Here is a 20047-nt window from a genome sequence, read left to right on the forward strand (position 1 = left end):
GACCGCAAGTATTACGCGCGCCGCCGACTATTACATATTTTATCAACATGTTAGCTTTCCGTAAAGAGGGTCTTATCGTCGTAGTTTTAAATAAATGATAAAACTCGGTTGTATCTCATTCCACAATGTTGAACGCTATCTACCGTTTTGACGATTCCTGTCGCACAGATACAAAGTAATCTAACGAAGATAGTTCAGCTTGTGCAAAATGAACGATTATTATTAATCGTATCGACCGTTCCGCGACTCGCGCGATAGTTTAAAAAATTAATTATCATTTGCGTTTTGAACGCGACGAATCGCTCGAGTTGCATCGACGACGGGGTACGTCCGTTTATCGTAGTTTCGCGTAAATCCCGGTCATGAAAAATGCGCTCGCGCGTCTGGCAATGACCTTGGCCGAATGAGTCAGGGAGCAGTGATGCAACCGTATCTAACTGGGCCGGCATCTGCGACTAGATTCTCTTTAATCTTCGTCGGTGCGAACGAGATGTCGAAAGCGTCTCGTCGGTTGGATCGACGAACATTTCAAGGAAAAATCTGGTCGCCGCGACGATACGGCGTGACGTAGCGTGTCGCCCCGGCGTTTCGTAGCGTCTGCTAGCGTTCTTAATAGTGGAATCGAGCGCGCGCCCGTCGACGATTGTTCGGTTGCATTTCCGAAGCGCATCAACATGTAAATGGCCGTCTACGAAAGACGTCATTGAGACCCGCGCATGCGTGGCCGCTATCGCTGGCGGTATGGTAGTAGCGTAATCGTGCAGCGAGTTCGCGGGAGACTGGCTCGCGAATAGATTTCCTACACGACCGATGGATACGACCGTCCAGGGAGGAGAGGTCGGTCTCCAGAACACAGCGGGCGAACGCGACGACTGCACGGCCGCGCACGGACCGGTCGGATCCCTGCATTTCAGCCAGGTAGGTGAGACGTTTCTCTTTCTGTTCCGCGTGCAAAATCCGGCCACCGATTTCGAAGAGAGTGCTGGTCGCGGCGAATCGCGGCTCTCGCTGCGTGTCATCGTGTAGCCGTCGTCGAGTCGGGTCGAGTCGAGTCGAGTCGAGTCGAAGGGAAGCCAAGTCGCGAGGAAAGGCGAATGCCACGAAGCGACCCCGATTCCGCGGGTCGCGTTCCACGGTTTACATCGGCCCACGATCAAAACGGTGACGCACACGACAAACCTGCGTCGCAAATGCTGTCTTGCTGGGTGCGTGCCCATGCACGCGCGCGTACACAACCGGATCGCCGATGCTGTCAACTCCCAGCTACCAGCTCCTAGCACGCGCCTATATCTGCCGCGAAGCCCCCCTGATAAGGTGAAAGCATCCCGACTCGCGAGCCGATTGCATCCTAGCATCGATTGTTTCCCTTTGTTCATAAACCGCAGTCACCGACACGGCTCTCTCTCTCGCGCGCTCTCTTTCTCTCTCTCTCTCTCTCTCTCGCTCTCTTACTCTCGCGCTCTCTCTCTCTTGTGCTTTTGCACTCGCGCTCTCTTACTCTCGCGCTCTCTCGCGCGCGCTCTCTCTCTCGTGCTTTTGCACTCGCGCTCTCTCTCTCTCTTTTTCTCTCTCTCTCTCTCTTTTTCTCTCTCTCTCTCTCTCTCCGGCTTTCGCATCGGAACCGTGGGGATTAGTGTCGTCTTCCGATGGTGCAACCGCAGCTTCCGGCCGGCCGGGGCGGGAAGTTTGAACAGATTACGCACGGCGACCATGTTGGGCTATCTACCAGCGGGATCGCGGTGTTTCTTGGATCGCGGGTACGAACGATCGCTCGTACCGAAATCGTACTAGGAACCGGTAACGCGGCGTAACATAACTGGCGTCGCGAAAGGTGTTCGAACGAGTTTTTATCGGTAGATCTCGAAGATGGACGCGACGGCCGCGGTTTCTTTCCGAGCTTCGAGAACGGGGAACGGTGAAGGGAATTCGATCGGATCCCCAACAGTGTTCTTGTTCCAGATTGTCAAGTAGCTCCCGCTGAATGTAGCATATCCTCCGAGAAGAAATCGTACCGAACGCGAAGACGAAAGATCGGAGGACCGGAAGCGCAGCGTCGAAGATGGCGAACACGAGCGCGCTGCCGAGAAGCTCGGCCGGGCTCTGCCCGCCGAACGATTTCGACGGCATCATCGGGAGGATCGACAGCCTGCGGCTGTCCTGCGAGACCAGCCCGAAGATCGCGGATCGCGATGAGCCGGCGGATCGCAAGAAGAAATGGAATATATCGTTGGACAACGAGAACAACGACGAGAAAAAGGATCCGGACGACAACGGGAACGAGGAGGACGCGGATCGCACGGATCAGTTGATCGCACGTGGACCGATGAAGTCGCAGTTCCTCTCGGGGATCAGGGACAGGCCTTACGACTGGTCGACGGACAGACAGCCGAATCTGCAAGCGCCGAGGTCGAACGAAGCGTATCTTTTCGATTACGAGGAGACCGCGGTGCAGATCCTTCGGGACAAGGAGTCCTGCGAGCGGCTGAACGCGTGTCTCGATCAGCTGCAGACCAACGCGAGGACGATCCTGGACCACTTCAGCGTAGACGGGATCGAGAGATCGTCGGCGATCCAAGACGCGAACGCAGACGTGAGTTGTTCATCCGTTTCGATCCGGGTTCGTCGATCGTTTATCGTTCGCCGTTCATCCATCGTTCTTCATTGGTTTCATTCGTCTGTCGCAGTTCGCGTTCGAGTCGGCTTGCGAGGACGACGACACCGCGTTGCTGGAGAAGCTGTTGCGCGGCGACTTCCAATCGGCGCAATGCTATCCAAGCGGTAGCCCAATGACGACGACCAGCGTCGCGACGCCCAGCCAGGACTCGCCGCTGGTCTCGGGCTCGGAGAGCAGGGACTCGAATTGCACGTCCAGCACGGAGTATCCTTGGACGCAGAAGCGATTGAATCAGGCCCAAAGTCCGCTAGGGTCTCCCAGGGTAAGCGCCGCGCTCGAAACCGCTGCAACCGTGAGATCCGCGATCGGTGTCGCGGGGCTGCCGACGTTTACGCGAATTCCAGCGGGCGAGCTAGAAAGTCGAGTCGAATTTTTCCTCTATCGATTAATAGAAAGTAGCTGCGAGATCCGTGGCCGATCACGGCGAGCCTTGTTTTCTATGAAGGATACGCGAAAAGTCCTGGCTAGACTCCGCTCGAAATAGAATTTTTGCGCAACACGGTCCGCAGCTCGGCAATCATGCTTCTATCCTCGATGCTCTCTCACGAGTCACGCGACGTTTCGCAGATCGTTCCTGTTAAGACCTACGCGCATTCGCAGCTGACCCAGGATCTACCAAACTCTTGCTGCTCCCTGTCGCCCTGCTCTACCTCCCCCTCGTTCTCCTCCTCGTCGAACCAGTCGTACGGGGACCCGTGCAGCCCCATCGGCTATCGGTTCGTCAACGGAATCCTCGGCTCCAGGGTCGAGGAGAGATTCAACGAGGATCTGGACAACTTCTCCTTCTGGAACGACAGCTTCAAGGCTTTCGAGAAGAACGGCAACTGTGCGGAGACCGTGCAGCCGGCCGAGGACTCGTCCAACGTCGACACGATCGACAACAACGAGCTCCAGCTGGTCGAGGAAGTCCTGCGGGACCTCGGCGAGAACAAGGAACGGGAGATCGTGGAGCAGCCCGCTCACCGTCGCCCGGCCAGGCCCGACAAGATCCCCAACGCGTCGACCAACGCGAACTTCACCTCCTATCGGAACAACTCGGACGTCTCCAGGATCTCCTACGAAACCTCTCCGAGCTGCAATCCTATATTCGACTACAGGATACCTAATATCGGGAGCTCGATGACCAGGGACTACGACGCCATCGTTCCGAACGCACCACCGGCACGCAACGACGCCGCCGACGGCTACCGATTCACGGAACCAGCGCTACCCTCTTTTATCGCACAGCCCTTGGTCACCGGTTCGTCCGCCGCTCGCCCCGTCGCGAACGGCTTGAACAACGTCGGCGACATCGCGTCGCAGCTTCTTCTCACGGAGCGTCGTCGGAAGCAAAGCGTCGGCGAGTTTCGGACGCCTAAATACACGAACGACGGGGACGATCTTCACACACCGAAATCGGTCGCCAACTTCGAGAGCACGCCGAGATCTTACGTACGACGGTGAGTACCGATCGTTTATCGATTATTGTTCTTGGTACGGTAAATTCAACCTAATCGGCGGTCGGCTTGGAAATTAAAATGGACGATTCGGGGAGAAGAGGTGCGATTGTTGCAGCCTTGTGGCTCGTTTTTGCAGCTGTTTTTTTTATAGTCGTCTTTCCAAATTGTCCATTTCTGTTTCCAAGCTGATTAAAGAGAGAATATATTTATGTGATAATAATAATAATTTAATAATTTAATAATATTATTTAATAATAATATTTATATAATGTAAAAAATATATATTAAAGTATATACAGGGTGTCCCGAAAATGTCTCGCAATCCGGAAATGAGAAGTTCCTGAGGTCATTCGAAGCAACTTATTTCTTTGCGAAAATTTTCTCCGAGGCTCCGTTTACGAGTTATTAACGAAAAACACTGACCAATAAAAGCTCGGCTAAATAAAACTCGGCTAGCGCACGGCGGCCCAGCCAACGAGTGCACGGAGCCCAGTTCCGCTCATTGGCTCGGCTGTCTCGCGCCAAATGATCTCACCTCTGATTGGTCACTGTTTTTCGTTAATAACTCGTAAACGAAGCCGCGGATTGCATTTTCGCTAAAGAGAAAGTTGCTTCAAATGACCTCAAGAATCCCCTACTTTCGGATTGCGAAATTGTTTCGCAACAATACAAAAATTGCACGATATCTATTATATTTGTATAATGTCTATTATAAGATATATTACGATATAGCTGCTTATCAAAAAGATTCTCGTAAGAATATTTTAATAATTTCGGTGAAAGAAAAAGCCAGGAACCAGTCATTTTGACTGATTTGATCATTCTAGCGTTAAACAGTTAGCCGTTTCCGCAAGTACAGTAAATTCTCCCCAATTGTCGCTCAGCTTAACAAAAATGGACAACTTGGAAATAATCGTATCTTCTCTTCCCAAATTCTTTACTTTTATTTCCAAGCTGAGCGTCAATTAGACAGAATTTCCAGCAGTTCTTAGTCGAAGCGAGATAAAAGTAACATAGCATAAACTCGTGTCGAGGCTCGATTTGAGGAATTCCGATTGTCCTTTTTCCAAATTCTCTACTTTTATTTCCAAAGTGAGCATGAATTAGACAGAATTTACAGCAGTTCTCAGTCGAAGCGAGTTAAAGCTAACATAGTATAAATTCACGTCGAGGCTCGATTTCAGGAATTCCGATTAGCCTTTTTCCAAACTCTCTACTTTTATTTCCAAGCTGAGCGTCAATTAGATAGAATTTCCAGCAGTTCTTAGTCGAAGCGAGATAAAAGTAACATAGCATAAACTCGCGTCGAGGCTCGATTTCAGGAATTCCGATTGTCCTTTTCCCAAATTCTCTACTTTTATTTCCAAAGTGAGCATGAATTAGACAGAATTTCCAGCAGTTCTCGGTCGAAGCGAGTTAAAGGTAACACAGTATAAATTCGCGTCGGGGCTCGATTTCAGAAATTCCGATCGTAACATCATACCCTGGCCGTTGCTGAAGCTGCCGTCCGTAAAGGCGAGCGAAAGGCTAAAGAACGCTGTGGAACCGGCGGAAGTGGAACGCGCTATGGAGAAGTTGCTGAAGCTGCCCCCGGAGGATCTCGCGAAACAAGACTCGGACGGCTACACGTAAGTGAACACTACAATGTCGATTTTTTCGCATTTACCGTACGTCGCGCTCCTTCCTCTCGGCAGGATGCTGATGTGCCTGGTGTCGAATCCGGCCAATCTCGTGAAGAAGATAGCCTTCTTGGCGCCGCTGGTCGAGCGCACCCCGAGAGACGTGCTCACCCACAGCAACAATCGCGGGGAGGACGCGCTATATCTGGCAGCTTTGAACTGTCCGCAGTACTCCTACGTCGCCGGATACCTGGCCGCCACGATGTTGCAGAAGTCCATCGACGTCAGCCAGCAATTGTACAACACACGCGTATGTTTACATTCTGAACGCCTCGAAATCTGTTTCCGTGTACGAGCGGTGTTGTGACGCGATGCGCGCCCTTGCAGGGTAACACGCTGGTTCACCTGGTAGCGGGTCAAGGAGACTCCCACGCGGAGATCATGGCCGAGCTGCTGGCATTGAGGACAGTCCAAGGGAACAGGGTGTTTGATCTGTCGAAGCGAAACTACGATGGTTAGCGTTCCTTTCCTAATAACGTTCTCTCCAATGTTTAATAGCGTTCTCTCCAATTATCTCTTGTAAAGAAAAATGGACAATTTGAGAAGAAGAGATGCGATTATTCTTTATAGTTGCCGATTGTCGACACTTCTAGAAACGAGCTGCGAGGCTCGAATAATCGTATCGCCTCCTCCCAAATTGTCCATTAATTTTTTATAGTTGCCGATTGTCGACACCTCTAGAAATGAGCTGCGAGGCTCGAATAATCGTATCGCCTCCTCCCAAATTGTCCATTAATTTTTTATAGTTGCCGATTGTCGACACTTCTAGAAACGAGCTGCGAGGCTCGAATAATCGTATCGTCTCTTCCCGAATTTTCCATTAATTTTTTATAGTTGCCTATTGTCGACACTTCTAGAAACGAGCTGCGAGGTTCGAATAATCGTATCGTCTCTTCCCAAATTTTCCATTAATTTTTTATAGTTGTCTATTGCCGACACCTCTAGAAACGAGCTGCGAGGCTCGAATAATCGTATCGCCTCTTCCCAAATTTTCTATTAACTTTTTATAGTCGCCTATTGTCGACACCTCTAGAAACAAGCTGCGAGGCTCGAATAATCGTGTCGCCTCCTCCCAAAGTATCCATTTCCGTGTACAAGCTAAGGGACAATTGGAGAGAATTTACCAGTGTACTCGAATCGAATGCTACTTCGACAGGGTTTCTAGTTTTTCTAAACTAGAGAAATAAACATGTTGCGTTCGACTTTTGCAGGGAAAACGGCCCTCCACGTGGCCATCGAGTCCCACGAGCCCGTGACGAAGAAGGTCTCGTCCGTGGCGACGGTGAAGTTGTTGCTGAAGTGCGGAGCCGATCCCAGAGTGAAAGAGAGAAAATGCGGCGACAGCGCGCTCCACATGGCTATCTCTTTGACCTCGGATCCTACGTTGGTCAAGGTACCTACCGAGCGGACCATTTATTATGCTTTCGAAGGTTTAGAATTGATCGAACGATTCGAACGTTTTCACCGGTCGCTTTCGATTCGCAGGTGTTGTTGGACGAGTATGCCGCCGATTTAGTGAACGCAGTTAATTATAATCACGACACCCCGCTGCACGCCGCGGCCACGGTCTCGAGCAACGTTCCCGTGGAGAAACAAAGGGAGCTGTTCTGGCTGTTGATCCAGGCCGGCGGCCAGACGAACCTGTCGAATCGGCAGGGAAAAGTGCCGCTGGCGCTCGTCTCGCCGGAAAGGAAGAGCCTGATCAAAAAAGTCATTTACAAACGATCGTGAGACGACGCCCGATAAAACCGTGATAAGCGTCGCAACTGTACAGTAATGGTACTCGATCCCCACCTGAATGTCCCGTCGAACGGACACCGTGTCCGTTCGACGGGAACGGAACGAAAGTGCAAATTAGCGATCCGTATCGTCGATCGCGTAACGTAGGATTAAGCAAGATACAATAATAAATATTTGTTTACAAGCACGGAGAACGTTGCAGTTGATTTTCCTTTTTCTTTTCTCTCTCTTTCTCTCTCTCTCTCTCTCTCTCTCTCTCTCTCTCTCTCTCTCTCTCTCTCTCTCTCTCTCTCTCTCTGTCTCTCGACGATTTCCCGACGACTGGAAAATCCCGGCAACAGGATTCTCAAGCGATGTAGGAAGAAGGTTGGTGCGCGCATATATCACGGAAATTGCGATAAAAAAAGGTGTGCGGTTAGACTTCTAGTTGTGTGAACGTGTCAGACGCTTCCGATACGGAAACGGCACGACCGGTCTAACGGCAAACGTAGTTGCCGCCTTGTCGGTGCTGGAACAACAATCAGGATATCGTCGACGGAGAACGTTCAGCGTGCCGAACGCGTTTAAATCGTGCATCGAGCACGTCACTCATAGTCAGCGTAAAAAAGCGGCGCGAAACAGCCTGTCCATCTTCATTCCGGCGATCGGTCAATTCTGATTCGGTGACGGAGGCGTCTCGTCTCGGTCCCGTACGCATCCCACCCGGAGCGCTTTTTCATTCGGCGAGAAACGTCGAACGCGACGGACCTTGCTCGAGGATACCCGGGGAAACACGGTCGTGGAAAGGCTTCCTTGGAATTCTGGCGAAGACCGGCGGAGTGTGCACGATGAAGCGGATGATCGTACCGATGAGCTTCGTGGCGGCGGTTCTCGGATCTACGGTGATCAACGACCAGTGCACGATCGACGAGACGTCGGCAGTGTCCTGTCGATGCACCGGCAGCGAGGTAAGGTTCTCTCCTCTTCGAACAAAACGAACGTTCCTCGAGAATCTCTGTCGTTCGTCCTTCTTTCCAGGAGTTCGAAATTCCCGGCGACTTCCGCGGCTACCAGAACACAAGCAGCCTGCACGTTCAATACTGCCGGTCCGCGCACCTGCACGACATGAACCTGATATTAGCCTCGCACATCACGGAGATCGTCGTGGACAACATAGACGGCATCCTCAGGTTCGAGCTGATCCCCAAATCGAAGAAGCTGAAAGACCTGAGGCTGTCGCATATCCGCTGGATACCGACCTTGACCAGGCAAATATTCATCTACACGAAGGAGATCAACTCGCTGACGATCGAGAACGCGAGGATCGGCCATTTGGGCGATCTATTCTCGAACACCTTGATCACCAACGTTTTCCTGACGAACGTAACGGTCGAGTACGCGGAGAAATTGTACTTCTCCGAGGAGCGGGGCAACGTTTTGCGGATCGCCGACAGCGAGTTCCAAAATATCGCGAACACCTGGAACTTCGCGAACTTCTCGAGCGTGGAAATCGTGCGTTCCAGGTTTTATCTGAACAATCCGGGTAATTTGAAGATCGAAGCCGACGAGGTACTCGTCAAGGATTCCGTGTTCTCGAACACGAGCATCAGCATAATCGCCCAGAACTCCGTCAGCACGGAAGATATCTGCGCGACGGGGAAGAGCTCGATGAGCCTCTACTCGAACAAGATCGTGAGCACGAACAATCGTCTGCCGAATCAGATCAATTACCATCAGAAAATAAACCTGAAGCCGGACGATCGGAACAACACGATCTGCATCGCCGGCAACTGCAAATGCTCGGAAACCAGCGGCCAGGATACGTACGCGTCGACGATCGCGTCGTCGTTCGCGTACCGATTCTTGATGTCGGTCGTTGTTTTAACGTCGGCGCGCGTAAAATCGTTCTGATCGGCTCGCGCGCCTCCACGGAGATTCTTACGCCTCGGAATATGTAACATGTTTCTATCGAAAACAGTTTCTATCGCGAACAGAACGAGGATCGCCGAACTTGGAAATCATAGCTTCGAAGTGGAAACGTACGTGCGAGGCGTAACGATCGAATCAAAGCTTTTGTAAAATAATTTTAAGCGGGCTCTCTGTCTCTTTCTCTCTCTCTCTCTCTCTCTCTCTCTCTTAAATTAAAAGTTTTAATTACTCATACAAAATAGTTCGAACACGGACACGTGTAACCACATACGATTCTTGCTATATGATATACAGTGTTTATCCATTATGCTTCAGCGAATATTTTCATAAGACAATTTTTCAATCCCGTCGCACCTGTATGCGCGCATTTCTTGTACTATACGATTGCGTTTTTAATAAAGGCCCACGTCTTTTTGTACCCACGGAAAACTGTTTGCTTTGATTTATCTCGACGTTCGAAAGGAAACGGAGTACGAATAAAAATGCGAAATAAGTACAAAAGATAATTAGAAAATAGATTGCTTACCAGAGACCGGTATATACAGGGTGTCCCATAAATGTCTCGCAATCCGAAAGTAGGGGATTCCTGAGGTCATCTGAAGCAACTTTCTCCTTAGCGAAAATGCAATCTGCGGCTTCGTTTACGAGTAATTAATGAAAAACAGTGACCAATCAGAGGCGAGATCATTTGGCGCGAGACAGCCGAGCCAATGAGCGGAACTGGGCTCCGTGCACTCGTTGGCTGAGCCGCCGCGCGCCAGCCGAGCTCGCCTCTTATTGGTCAGTGTTTTTCGTTAATAACTCGTAAACGAAGCATCGGAGAAAATTTTTGCAAAGGAATAAGTTGCTTCGAATGACCTCAGGAACCTCCCATTTTCGGATTGCGAGACATTTTCGGGACACCCTGTATTTTTACCTATTTTCATGGACTCGTGCCGGTACAATAAAAGATGACCGTGGAAGCGCCGCGACAGTCGCGCTGTTACCGTAGGAACGATTGTTGCATTTGAACTTAGAGTTCGCACCGATACAACACCGGTAAGTCATTTTAGTATTTTTACCGGTACGGGTGTCACGTACCACTTTGGTGCCATTTTAAAAAACTGAAATAACATTTGAACTATATTTCTTGGGTGTTAAAAGGCAGCAAACTAACTGTAGTATTGTGCTTATTTAAACAAGAATTAAGTACGAAAATTCTTGGATAACGTATCTTAATTTTAGGAATTTATATTACCGTCATCTTCGAAATTTTGTTTAAAATCTAAAATTTCCAAGCTATTATGCCGGCGTCAAACAAAAGAATCATATCTAAGATCTGCGAACGGTATAGTGTTAAAACCGATTTCCCTAATAACGGTTACATTGCGACAATGTTTCGAACAAACTAAACCTCGAAACATTTCGCTTTTCAATTTCTGGCAGTTGATAATTTCGTCGTACAGCTTCGGCGGTCTGCCGCCTGCGCGTAACGGCGCTAAATCGATATTCTACGGTTTAGCATGGTAGCGCCATCTGTGGGAGAATCAGAGTCTTCATCGGCGGATAATTTTGGCAAATAGTTTAGAGATTTCGCCGCTAGAGACGCCATCTCTGTCCAGTCTATGTATAATTATTTAAATTAAAATGTATATTTCGAATTCTCTTATATTTGAGACCGTCGTGTTGTTCTAGCTTGTTATTCGCGAAGGTTCAAACGGACGAAAGTAAACAGTTCTCTGTACAAAAAAGAAAAACAAGGTTGACCTTCATTGAAAATTCAAGCGTATAGTGTAACAAACGTACGCATACAGGCGCGACAATAGTCGAGCGCCGTTCGTGCGGTAAAAAATAATTGTCCTATGGAAATACTCGTGAAAGCATAAAGAAGAGAACGAAGAGAAGAAAAGGCGAAACAGAAACGGACACGGACACGTTCTGCTGGTTCTGTACAGTTCCGTTCGCGCTTTAGAAGCAACGGCGGACGCGTCGCGTTCGAATAACCGTGAACATTCTGCTCGACCGCCTCGTCCTCTCTTTCCATCCTTTTCTTATCCCGTCCCGCGTTAGAGCTATTCAGTGCGTCGATAAAATGGCTACGGTGTGCCATTAGCTTCGCTCGCCAGGAGGCATCGTTTCGCTTCGGTAACGTAGCAGATCCCCCCCGCCCCCCGGCGCTGAATATCTGCGTTCACGCACGCGATCACGCGACAAACACGCAGCACACACGCAAACACACGCGCGCGCACACACACACGCATATACACAGACACTCACACATACACATGTGCATAATTGTAAGTAATAGTATTTAAGGAGCATGTACAACGATGCTAAACGGATTGCCACGTGCATAATCGGTATAGATAGTACAACACCAGCCAACATATTCGGAGCAGCGCGTATGCAAAGATCACTTTCAGCGCCTGATGGGTCCAATACAATCTGGAAAAGAAAGTCCGTGAGAAATCGAGTAGCGCGTTTCTACGCAGTTCGTAGAAACGATCTTGGTGTAAAAACAATTATGGTTTCGCTTTCGTTACTTGAAACGATTACGGTTATTTTTTGATTCTTGATTTCGATTCCACGTGACAGACAAAAACCAATCGTAGTCCCAGCTTCTCGATAATACAAAGTATTGTAATGACATGATCGTATCGTGTGCATTTTCAACTTAAATATACAGTAAATTCTTCTCGATTGCCCTTCAGCTTCAGGACAATTTGGAATAAGGAGATACGATTATTCGAGGCTTGCGCCTCTTTTTCATAGTTGCCGATTGCTCGACAACTATAAAGGCTCGAATAATCGTATTTCCTTTTCCCAAATCGTCCATTTTTGTTTACAAGCTGAAGGAGAATCGGGTGAACCGATATGACAGAACCGATGTACAGTGACTCCTTTTAGTAATCAGACACTTTTCAAAATGACAGGATAGTCCACTGTACATTATAATTAGACTGCGGATCTTTATGGAAAATAAAGATTTCCCAAGACGATTGTTAAGAACAGAAATTAAATAAAAATAAATTGTTTCTTTAAATCGTTTCAATGAACCGAAAATAGTGTAGCTACATTATGAAATTTTTCTTATGTCTTCACAATTTTGTAATTCAGCTACAAACTTTTGTCACAAAATCCGTAATTTACTTGTACCAACTTTAGTTTACAACTGTATCAGTTAGAACCAATATATAGTAGTAAATTCTCTCCAATTATCCCTCAGCTTGTAAACAGAAATGGATAATTCTTGGAGGAGGAGATATCTGTTAACAATCAGCGAACATAAAAACGAGCCACGAGGCTCGAATAATCGTGTCTCCTCTTTGAAAACTTATCCATTTCTGTTTACAAGCTGAGGGACAATTGAAGAGAATTGTCCCTCTTTGTCCCAATCTTTTCAATCGCTGTAAATACAGTAATGTCTCTCTAATTGACGCTCAGATCGTGCCCAAAAATGGACAATTTTGGAAAAGGAGGTACGATTGTTCGAGCCTTGTGGCTCGTTATTTATGATTATCGATTGTCAACAACTATAAAAACGAGTTGCAAGGCTCGAATAATCGTATCTCCTCTCCTCAAATTGTCCACTTTCGTTCTCAAGCCGAGAGACAATAGGGGAGAATTCACTGCATATTACGGGACGAGCAGATACGATTGTTCGAACCTTGCGGCTCGTTTTTATGGTAGCCGATCGTCAACAACTATAAAAACGAGTTGCAAGGCTCGAATAATCGTATCTCTTCTTCCCAAATTGTCCATTTTTGTGGACAATCTGAGAGACAATTGGGGAGAATTCACTGCATATTACGGGACGAGGAGATACGATTGATCGAGAGTTGCGACTCGTTTTTATGGTAGCTGATTATCAACAAATATAAAAACGAGTTGCGAGGCTCGAATAATCATATCTCTTCTTCCCAAATTGTCCATTTTTGTTGACAATCTGAGCGTCAGTAAGGGAGACATTACCGTAGAAGTAAGTAGAATCAAGTAGAACCAAGTATGACTACCTTTGCCATTTGACTCGCGCCTGCGGAAGCGTGTCCAGGGGATCCTTGATCAAATAGATACGAATTCCCCGTATGTACGTCCGGAAGTACTGGTCCCAATCGATCGTCGTAATGTCGCAAACGAAATTGTTTCGATCCTCGGGACTCATTTTATCGATCACCGCTTGGACGGTCTCGTTCGTGAACGTCCATCTGTTCGTCGTGAAGTAATTCAACACGTCCATGAACTTGTGTATCTTTTTGTAGAGCTTCATCATCCTTTCGCGGCGAAGAACAAGAGACGACAATTACGCACCGTGGAGTCACCGGGGAAACAATCGGGGAGAGAAAGAAGTGTCGAGAAGGAGATCTCACCTGGGTTGCTTGCCAACGCATACCGTGACGGTGTCGATCAACATAGCCGGAATCAAGTGAAAGAAATAGACGTAGAACAAGTGAACGATCCAATACTTGTTGTTACGGAAACTATAATACCATATCGCCTTCTCGGTCGGGAACTCGAGCCCGTATTTCTCGGACATCGTCTTCAGCTCGTCGTAGCTGATAGCATTGTCCTTCGATACGTAATTGTAGACCGGAACGTCGAACTTCTGCTCTTCTTTGGTAGCCGTGGACCTGCAATTGCGCGGGAGGATCGATCATGGTGGTTACGAGAAACGGCGAAAACAAGAGTTCGCGACAACGATAGGAAGATAGGAAACGTCGTTCGTCCTCGGATCATACTTGTAGCGATTCGCAACGTCCCAAGCGCAGGCGATCAGAGCGTTCACGGTGAAATCCCCGGGCACCACGTTCGCGTGGATCGATCCGTCGCAATGAATAGATCGCAGGATCCCGGTACCTGCTCCGGCGGCGACACCGGTCGGCCCGTACATGTTATCGATCCATCCTCGCACCGGTTCCCGATACGTTGATATCACTACAAAATTCAATTTTCGATAAAAGCCTGACTGGTTCAACACGTTGAATGCCACGGGGGTCACCGGTGATCGGCACTTAACTTGGCGGTGACGTCATGGGGTGCGCCCAAATCGATTAAATATATATAATTTATATATATAGAAATATATATAGAAATATATATGATATAATATATATATAGAAATATATATAATTTAAAACAAATGTCAATATCTAAAATTTTGTATTATTACCATTGTCAATTCAAACAGTGACCCCCGTCGCAATTAACATGTGAAACATGGTTATACACTGTAACTTATCTATCGCAGATAATATTTCAACATTATACCTATCGCATAAAAGAAAAATTCATCGTGGCACCACGGGCAATTTCTGTAAAACCGGCGTAGCATTCAACGTGTTGATTAAGCATTCGTCCGACCGCTTTTTGTCTCCCCAGAGATACCAAGGCGCGACGATAAAGCGGAGACAAAGAAAGATGGAAAAGAGCCGGGCGGACTATGTTGGCCAAATAAACGAAATGAAACGGAATAAATACCAACCGATCGCGGGGCGAAATATTCCGGCAGGAAGATCGCCAGCCTCTTTCTTCACGACGCTCTCTGCGATCGCCTTCGTGAAAGTGTAAGTGTTCGGCCAGATGCCCAACAATCTGCAACGTCCGAAGAAACGGTTTATGCGACGGCGATAAAAATAGAAAAGAAAGAAAGAAAGAAGTGTTCGCGCGAGAATTTCCGCCGGGAAAGTTTCGTAGAAGCGTTTCTTTTACCGGGGCGTGATCTCTTCCAGCAGTTTCTCGTCCACGCATTCCATCAGTGTGATCAATTTGTCCGCGTCCATCGGCGGTTCGTACACTTTTTCCTCGATCAACGATCGCGGGCAATTAGCGTAAGCCGTGGACACGTGCACGAACGACTGAAACGATCGAATTTGTTCTCTTAGCATCTCTGCGCCGTGGCTACGAGGCGAAATCCGAGCCGTATTTTTCGTTCCGCTCGTTCAATGATTATTTTTTATTTTCCGTTTCGACGCTCCTTCAGCTTCGAATCGCTTTCGTAATTGCCGGCACGTACGGTTGCCGTGAAAGCGTTTTCGCGGCGCGACAAGTCGCGCGGTCGCGCCGCGCCGCGCCGCGTCGCGCTTCGTTCACTTGCCTTTAAGCCCGGCATCTCTTTGCAAAGATCGATCACAGCCTTGGGACTGCGCACGTTGATCGGTACAGCCAAGTTCATCTTCTCGTCGAACCTGACGGTGGCAGCGACGTGCATAACGATCGAAACCTCGCGCGTAATTATCGCTCTGTCCGTCGCAGAGATTCCCAATCCTGGCAAACTGCAGTCTCCCGCTACCGCGACCGTCTGGTGCCTGAACTTTGGTTGCATCTCCTTCAGCTTGCCGAATACCTGGACAGACAAACGGACGCGATCCAAGGATCTTCGTTCCCAAAGAAAACACGAAATTCCACGGACTCGCGGCGCTTCGTAGGCGCCGAGTGCGGGAACACGGTCGATCGAGTTCTCCCCGCGTGTTCGGAGCGAATGGTTCGCCCGATTAACCCTTTCCCCTACCTCAATTCATTCTACTTCGATTCAAGCTTCAAGCACGTGCCACAAACAATAACAATATCGGTCACGCGTCGAGTCCTTTCACAGTTGCGCGAAACGTTAATATTCGGACTATACGACCTGTATTTTTTTTTTTTTTTAGATGACAGAGCGACCAGTCTACCAGACCATAAATAATATTTATCGAACGATAAAAGAAACGATAAAAATAAGAAACTCTTGTTTTTTAACTTTTTGATCCGAGACTACAAGCGACAAATGAAAAAGATTTGTTTCGCAGATCTCGGTAAGTTATATGCATGGTTAAAAATTTCAATCGATTGACCTTCGTATCAGCTGTAAACATTTAAAGCATCGTATAATACATGGCAGCACGCGTCAAGCTCGTTCTTGCGTCAACTCCTTTAGCAACTAATAAAACAATGAAACGACGAAAGACAGGAAACCACGAAACACGTATTCCCTAGACTGACGCACCACGGCTCTCATTCGTGATCTGATTTTTTTTTACTACGTCTCTCGAACGCGACGATCGTCTCTAGCTCGACTTTTTGTTTCACCAGGTCTCTCCGGACGCGATGATCGTCTCTAGCCCGATTTTTGTTTACCACGTCTCTCGGACGCTACAATCATTTCTGGCCCGATCATCCGACCACGTGTCTCGGACGCGGCTGCAGGACAAACGGAGCTTGCAGAGCTAGCTCGAAAAGGAAGTTCGCAGGAAAGCGGAGAACGCGACAGGGAGAAAAGAGCGGCGTGGCTAAAGAAGGAATGGAAGGAGCGGCGATCGACGCCGGTGGACGGTTGATACGCCGAGAGAAAGTCGGTGCAGTTTCTTCGGTCCGCGGCGCAGTATTATCGAAAGTGGAAGTAGAACAGATTTGTAACTGTGGGAACAGCTAGCCTACGAAGATGAAAACGGTCGATGTTTACGGGGTTACGCTGCTAGTTTCCCCTTTCTTACCGGATCGTCGAAGAGCTCCTCGACGCGTTGGTGCACGTCCTTGCACTTCTTCGGGCGCACCAGGATGTAGATGAACGAGATCCCGGGACACTCCCTGAGCAGCTTCTCGATCAGCAGCTTCCCCAAGAACCCGGTGCCCCCGGTGACGAAGATGCTCTGCCCGTTGTAGAACTTTTGTATCGGGCTGAGGTTCGCCTCGTCCGTGGCCACGTGCAGGTCGCGCTCCTGCCTCGGGGTGTACTCGGTCGTGCTCTCGTCCATGTGACACCCGGTCTCCGGCACGGCGACGTCCTGGCCGCAGGACTCTAGCAAAACTTCCACCATCGCTTCGCTGTTGCCGGGGGCGGTCTTGACGTTTGCTCGCGAACAATTAACGCGCGTTAACAACTGCAAAGAAAAAGATCGGACGGAACGTTTACATGCGCCGAAGCACGTACCGATTTAAAACCTGCCACTCGTACCGCCGCGCCGCGCCGCGCCGCTCCGCTCCGCGCCGCCCGTGCTCCCGCGATAGTTAACCGGAGAGAAACCGCGTACCGTCGCAGAGTGAAAGTAGATAGTGAACTTCGTCCGTGCGTCTCTCGTGTCTCGAATCGAAAAATCCATTTGATAGATATACCGACCGTGCCGCGGTGTTCGTGCGCGATCCAGAGAAAAAAAGAACGCGGCGCACCGTTTCCGCATGAAAGTCGACGGACGCGTTCTTGCGTTTCCACGGATCCAAGGCGCTCGAGCACTATCCCTGTCATCTGCTCGATGATTATGACATAACTCCTACCCCGTGGCTATTCTTCTTCTTCTTCCTCTTCTTCTTCTTCTTCTTCTTCTTTTTCTTTTTCTTCAGGATCTATCCGATAATCGATAAGCTCGCGGTTAGGACGTAACGCGATCTAGAAAGCTGCGCGAAACTGGTGTAATTAACGAACACGCGATTATCATCTACCAGCCACGATGGAAATCGCGTGCTATGCAGAACCTATTGTCGGCGGTAGACACCGTCTACCGAATCTTTCGAAGGTTCTCGGACGATCGTGCAAGACTTCGGCGGTCTAGAGGGACCAGCCTCTACCTCCGAACGGCGAAGTCGTCGAGAAGCGGCGCCCGTCCGGGTGTCGGAGCGCAGCGGATTATCGGAAAAACGGTCTCGCGACCGTGAATCGACGGGCAACCTTCGTGCGGCGCGTTTAGGCGCCCTAGACTCGCCGCGTGTCGCACCGCGAACCAAATAACGGTACGGATGCTGGACGAGCACGTTAACACCGGTAACGGTATCCGTTCGTCGTATACTCGTTTCGGCGCGAAGAACTTTGTGGGCCCAAAACTACGGCTAACTGTGTCTGATATTTCACGAACAGCCGTTACGTCCCGACGCGGCGACTATCAACGGTGACACGGGAGCTGGCCGGTTCGTATCCTTCGTCGGACAGCCGTGGACACGAATAACAAAATCCCCGACGATTTATCTTCTCTCTGTTCCCGTCCCTTCGGTTCTTTGCTTCTCTTTCGTTTCTTCTGGGGAAAAAGAAAAAGATCGACGGACGAACGCGAGACGAATCGCTAACGAAGCCGAGACCGCGAAGACCAGACACGCGCGGAAACGACCAAAAAAATCGCGACGTTTCGTCTGCTTTTTTTCCCTTTCTTTCTTTGTTTTCTTTTCTATGCTATTTCAATCGAACGATCTACACCGACCGTCGCAGGGAACAACGGAAAACGGCCGAGCGGTTAAGGGTGGCAGTTTTACCAGCGAGTCGACCCCGCCGACGTTGGCGAATTAAACGAGGCGGCGATTATTTTCGAAGACGAAATTCCGCGACAGCGTTTCCAGCGGACGTCGCGCAATCGAGCCGTCGGTCGACCCGACAAATGAAAAATGTTACAGTTTCACTGACCTTATCCGGGTGTTGCGTGCAACGAATATATGCCCGCGCGACGCTCTCGAGTGTCGATAAAACTGCCGATCGAGCGAATACCGTTCAACGGGCCCGTCCATGTAACGGAGGGAAAAGCCAAATCGTCGGAATCGTCGATTAAACGGACGGGGAACGAGCGACGCGAACGACACCGTACACCAGATACCTTGGAAACTTTCTCCTCGCGCAAATTTACCGATCCTCCTCTTATGCCACCTTGCCCGAGTCTTTTGCAAGCGATACACCTCAGAATTGTCACTCGTACCGTCGTTGCTCTCGCTTTTCCTTTCTCCTCCTTCTACTCTCCTTACCGTGCTGCCCCTTCTCTTTACCCTTTGACTCTCCTTCCCCTTCCTGGTCGGCTTGATCGCGTTCGACCCCCCAGTTGTGATACCTCCCTTCCGCACACGGCTCCTCTTCTTCTTCTTCTTCTCCTCCTCCTCTTTTACACCTTCTTGTCCCTTTATCGCTCCTTGCTCGCACCTCCTTCGCGCGTCCCTGCGCTGTCGGCCTTCGCTCGTTTCCACCCCCGAGCACCTGCCAGCATTTCTCCCCAAAGTCTCGAATCAACTTCGGAGGACGATGGACGTTCTACCGTGTCCTCTCGAGCCGATCGGGAGGCTGGTACCGGATACGAGTACGTCGGTCTATAATTTTACTGTAAAAACTATACCCGTCTCGTACTCGATAATTTAATAATTCGCAAAATCACCGTGCGCGAATCGTGCAAGATCGACCGACCGACCGATCGATCGACAATAGACGAGACCGCGATGCGTATTGCACGAGAGTGTAGGGACACGCGCTATCACGGAGAGGTGGGACGGCCGAGGCGCTCACTGAAAAGACGTGTTTTCGACTGGGCGAGTTCCAACGAAACCTGAACACGCGCAACGTCCCAAGTCCGGCTGGCATCCGTCGAAGAAGCGTCATTCACGCTGGCAACTGCAGCAGCGTGCACGATTGTTTCTGCCAACGATCGGACGGACGGGCACCCACCACTCCGCGCGACCGATAGGCGACGCCGATCAACTTTGGCCGTTCGTTTCGTCGCGGTTCACGCTTCTGGAATTCGTGTCCTCTACCAATGAACCTCTCTGTCAATTGACGAGCCTCGGCTCTGCTCGCCGCCGCCGACGACGACGATTCGACACCGAACGTGTCCCGCGACGTCAGCAAAAAAATACCGTCGTTAACGGCTACGTGACACATAAATTCCCGCGTCCTTTACAGTCTTCTTTAACTGCAA

The 20047-nt window shown here is 49.4% G+C and overlaps 3 protein-coding genes across 8 annotated transcripts; 2 read left to right on the forward strand and 1 right to left on the reverse strand.

The window, feature by feature from the left end:
* The first annotated feature begins 502 nt into the window (after window positions 1-502).
* LOC117221754 (uncharacterized) lies at window positions 503-7726 on the forward strand. Of its 2 annotated transcripts, none has more exons than XM_033472934.2 (9): window positions 503-922; window positions 1960-2590; window positions 2685-2936; window positions 3242-4113; window positions 5574-5741; window positions 5808-6042; window positions 6120-6246; window positions 7004-7185; window positions 7278-7726. In XM_033472934.2, exons 2-9 carry the CDS (start codon window positions 2060-2062, stop codon window positions 7521-7523), a joined length of 2613 nt encoding a protein of 870 aa, XP_033328825.2. In that variant the 5' UTR covers window positions 503-922; window positions 1960-2059; the 3' UTR covers window positions 7524-7726. The 2 variants fall into 2 exon arrangements, with proteins under 2 accessions (XP_033328825.2, XP_033328824.2); XM_033472933.2 differs by having other exon boundaries at window positions 503-918.
* Window positions 7727-7860: 134 nt separating this feature from the next.
* LOC117228303 (uncharacterized) lies at window positions 7861-9869 on the forward strand. Its single transcript, XM_033484001.2, has 2 exons — window positions 7861-8479; window positions 8550-9869. Exons 1-2 carry the CDS (start codon window positions 8360-8362, stop codon window positions 9420-9422), a joined length of 993 nt encoding a protein of 330 aa, XP_033339892.2. The 5' UTR covers window positions 7861-8359; the 3' UTR covers window positions 9423-9869.
* Window positions 9870-11069: 1200 nt separating this feature from the next.
* On the reverse strand, window positions 11070-19134 carry LOC117221750 (fatty acyl-CoA reductase wat). Of its 5 annotated transcripts, none has more exons than XM_033472931.2 (9): window positions 18995-19134; window positions 16886-17272; window positions 15511-15759; window positions 15126-15271; window positions 14899-15008; window positions 14156-14351; window positions 13787-14047; window positions 13433-13690; window positions 11070-11864 (listed from the first exon to the last, which is right to left on the reverse strand). In XM_033472931.2, the coding sequence occupies exons 2-9, from the start codon at window positions 17207-17209 to the stop codon at window positions 11753-11755; spliced, it is 1656 nt and encodes a 551-aa protein (XP_033328822.1). In that variant the 5' UTR covers window positions 17210-17272; window positions 18995-19134; the 3' UTR covers window positions 11070-11752. The 5 variants fall into 5 exon arrangements, with proteins under 5 accessions (XP_033328822.1, XP_033328820.1, XP_033328819.1 ...); XM_033472929.2 differs by having other exon boundaries at window positions 18965-19114; XM_033472928.2 differs by having other exon boundaries at window positions 18778-19032.
* Window positions 19135-20047: the final 913 nt, after the last annotated feature.

The sequence above is a fragment of the Megalopta genalis genome, chromosome 7, assembly GCF_051020955.1.
Source record: "Megalopta genalis isolate 19385.01 chromosome 7, iyMegGena1_principal, whole genome shotgun sequence".
Taxonomy (NCBI): Eukaryota; Metazoa; Arthropoda; class Insecta; order Hymenoptera; family Halictidae; genus Megalopta; species Megalopta genalis.

What these genes read in the sequence shown, in the direction of transcription:
- LOC117221754 (XM_033472934.2), top strand. Translation starts at nt 2,060, where the DNA reads ATGGCGAACACGAGCGCGCTGCCGAGAAGCTCGGCCGGGCTCTGCCCG. An exon ending in CCGAGATCTTACGTACGACG is followed by an intron (nt 4,114 to 5,573) that starts GTGAGTACCGAT and finishes GCTCGATTTCAG; the next exon opens with AAATTCCGATCGTAACATCA. An exon ending in AGCAATTGTACAACACACGC is followed by an intron (nt 6,043 to 6,119) that starts GTATGTTTACAT and finishes GCGCCCTTGCAG; the next exon opens with GGTAACACGCTGGTTCACCT.
- LOC117228303 (XM_033484001.2), top strand. Translation starts at nt 8,360, where the DNA reads ATGAAGCGGATGATCGTACCGATGAGCTTCGTGGCGGCGGTTCTCGGA. An exon ending in GTCGATGCACCGGCAGCGAG is followed by an intron (nt 8,480 to 8,549) that starts GTAAGGTTCTCT and finishes CCTTCTTTCCAG; the next exon opens with GAGTTCGAAATTCCCGGCGA.
- LOC117221750 (XM_033472931.2), bottom strand. Translation starts at nt 17,209, where the DNA reads ATGGTGGAAGTTTTGCTAGAGTCCTGCGGCCAGGACGTCGCCGTGCCG. An exon ending in GACGTTGCGAATCGCTACAA is followed by an intron (nt 14,048 to 14,155) that starts GTATGATCCGAG and finishes GCGCAATTGCAG; the next exon opens with GTCCACGGCTACCAAAGAAG. An exon ending in TGCGTTGGCAAGCAACCCAG is followed by an intron (nt 13,691 to 13,786) that starts GTGAGATCTCCT and finishes TCGCCGCGAAAG; the next exon opens with GATGATGAAGCTCTACAAAA.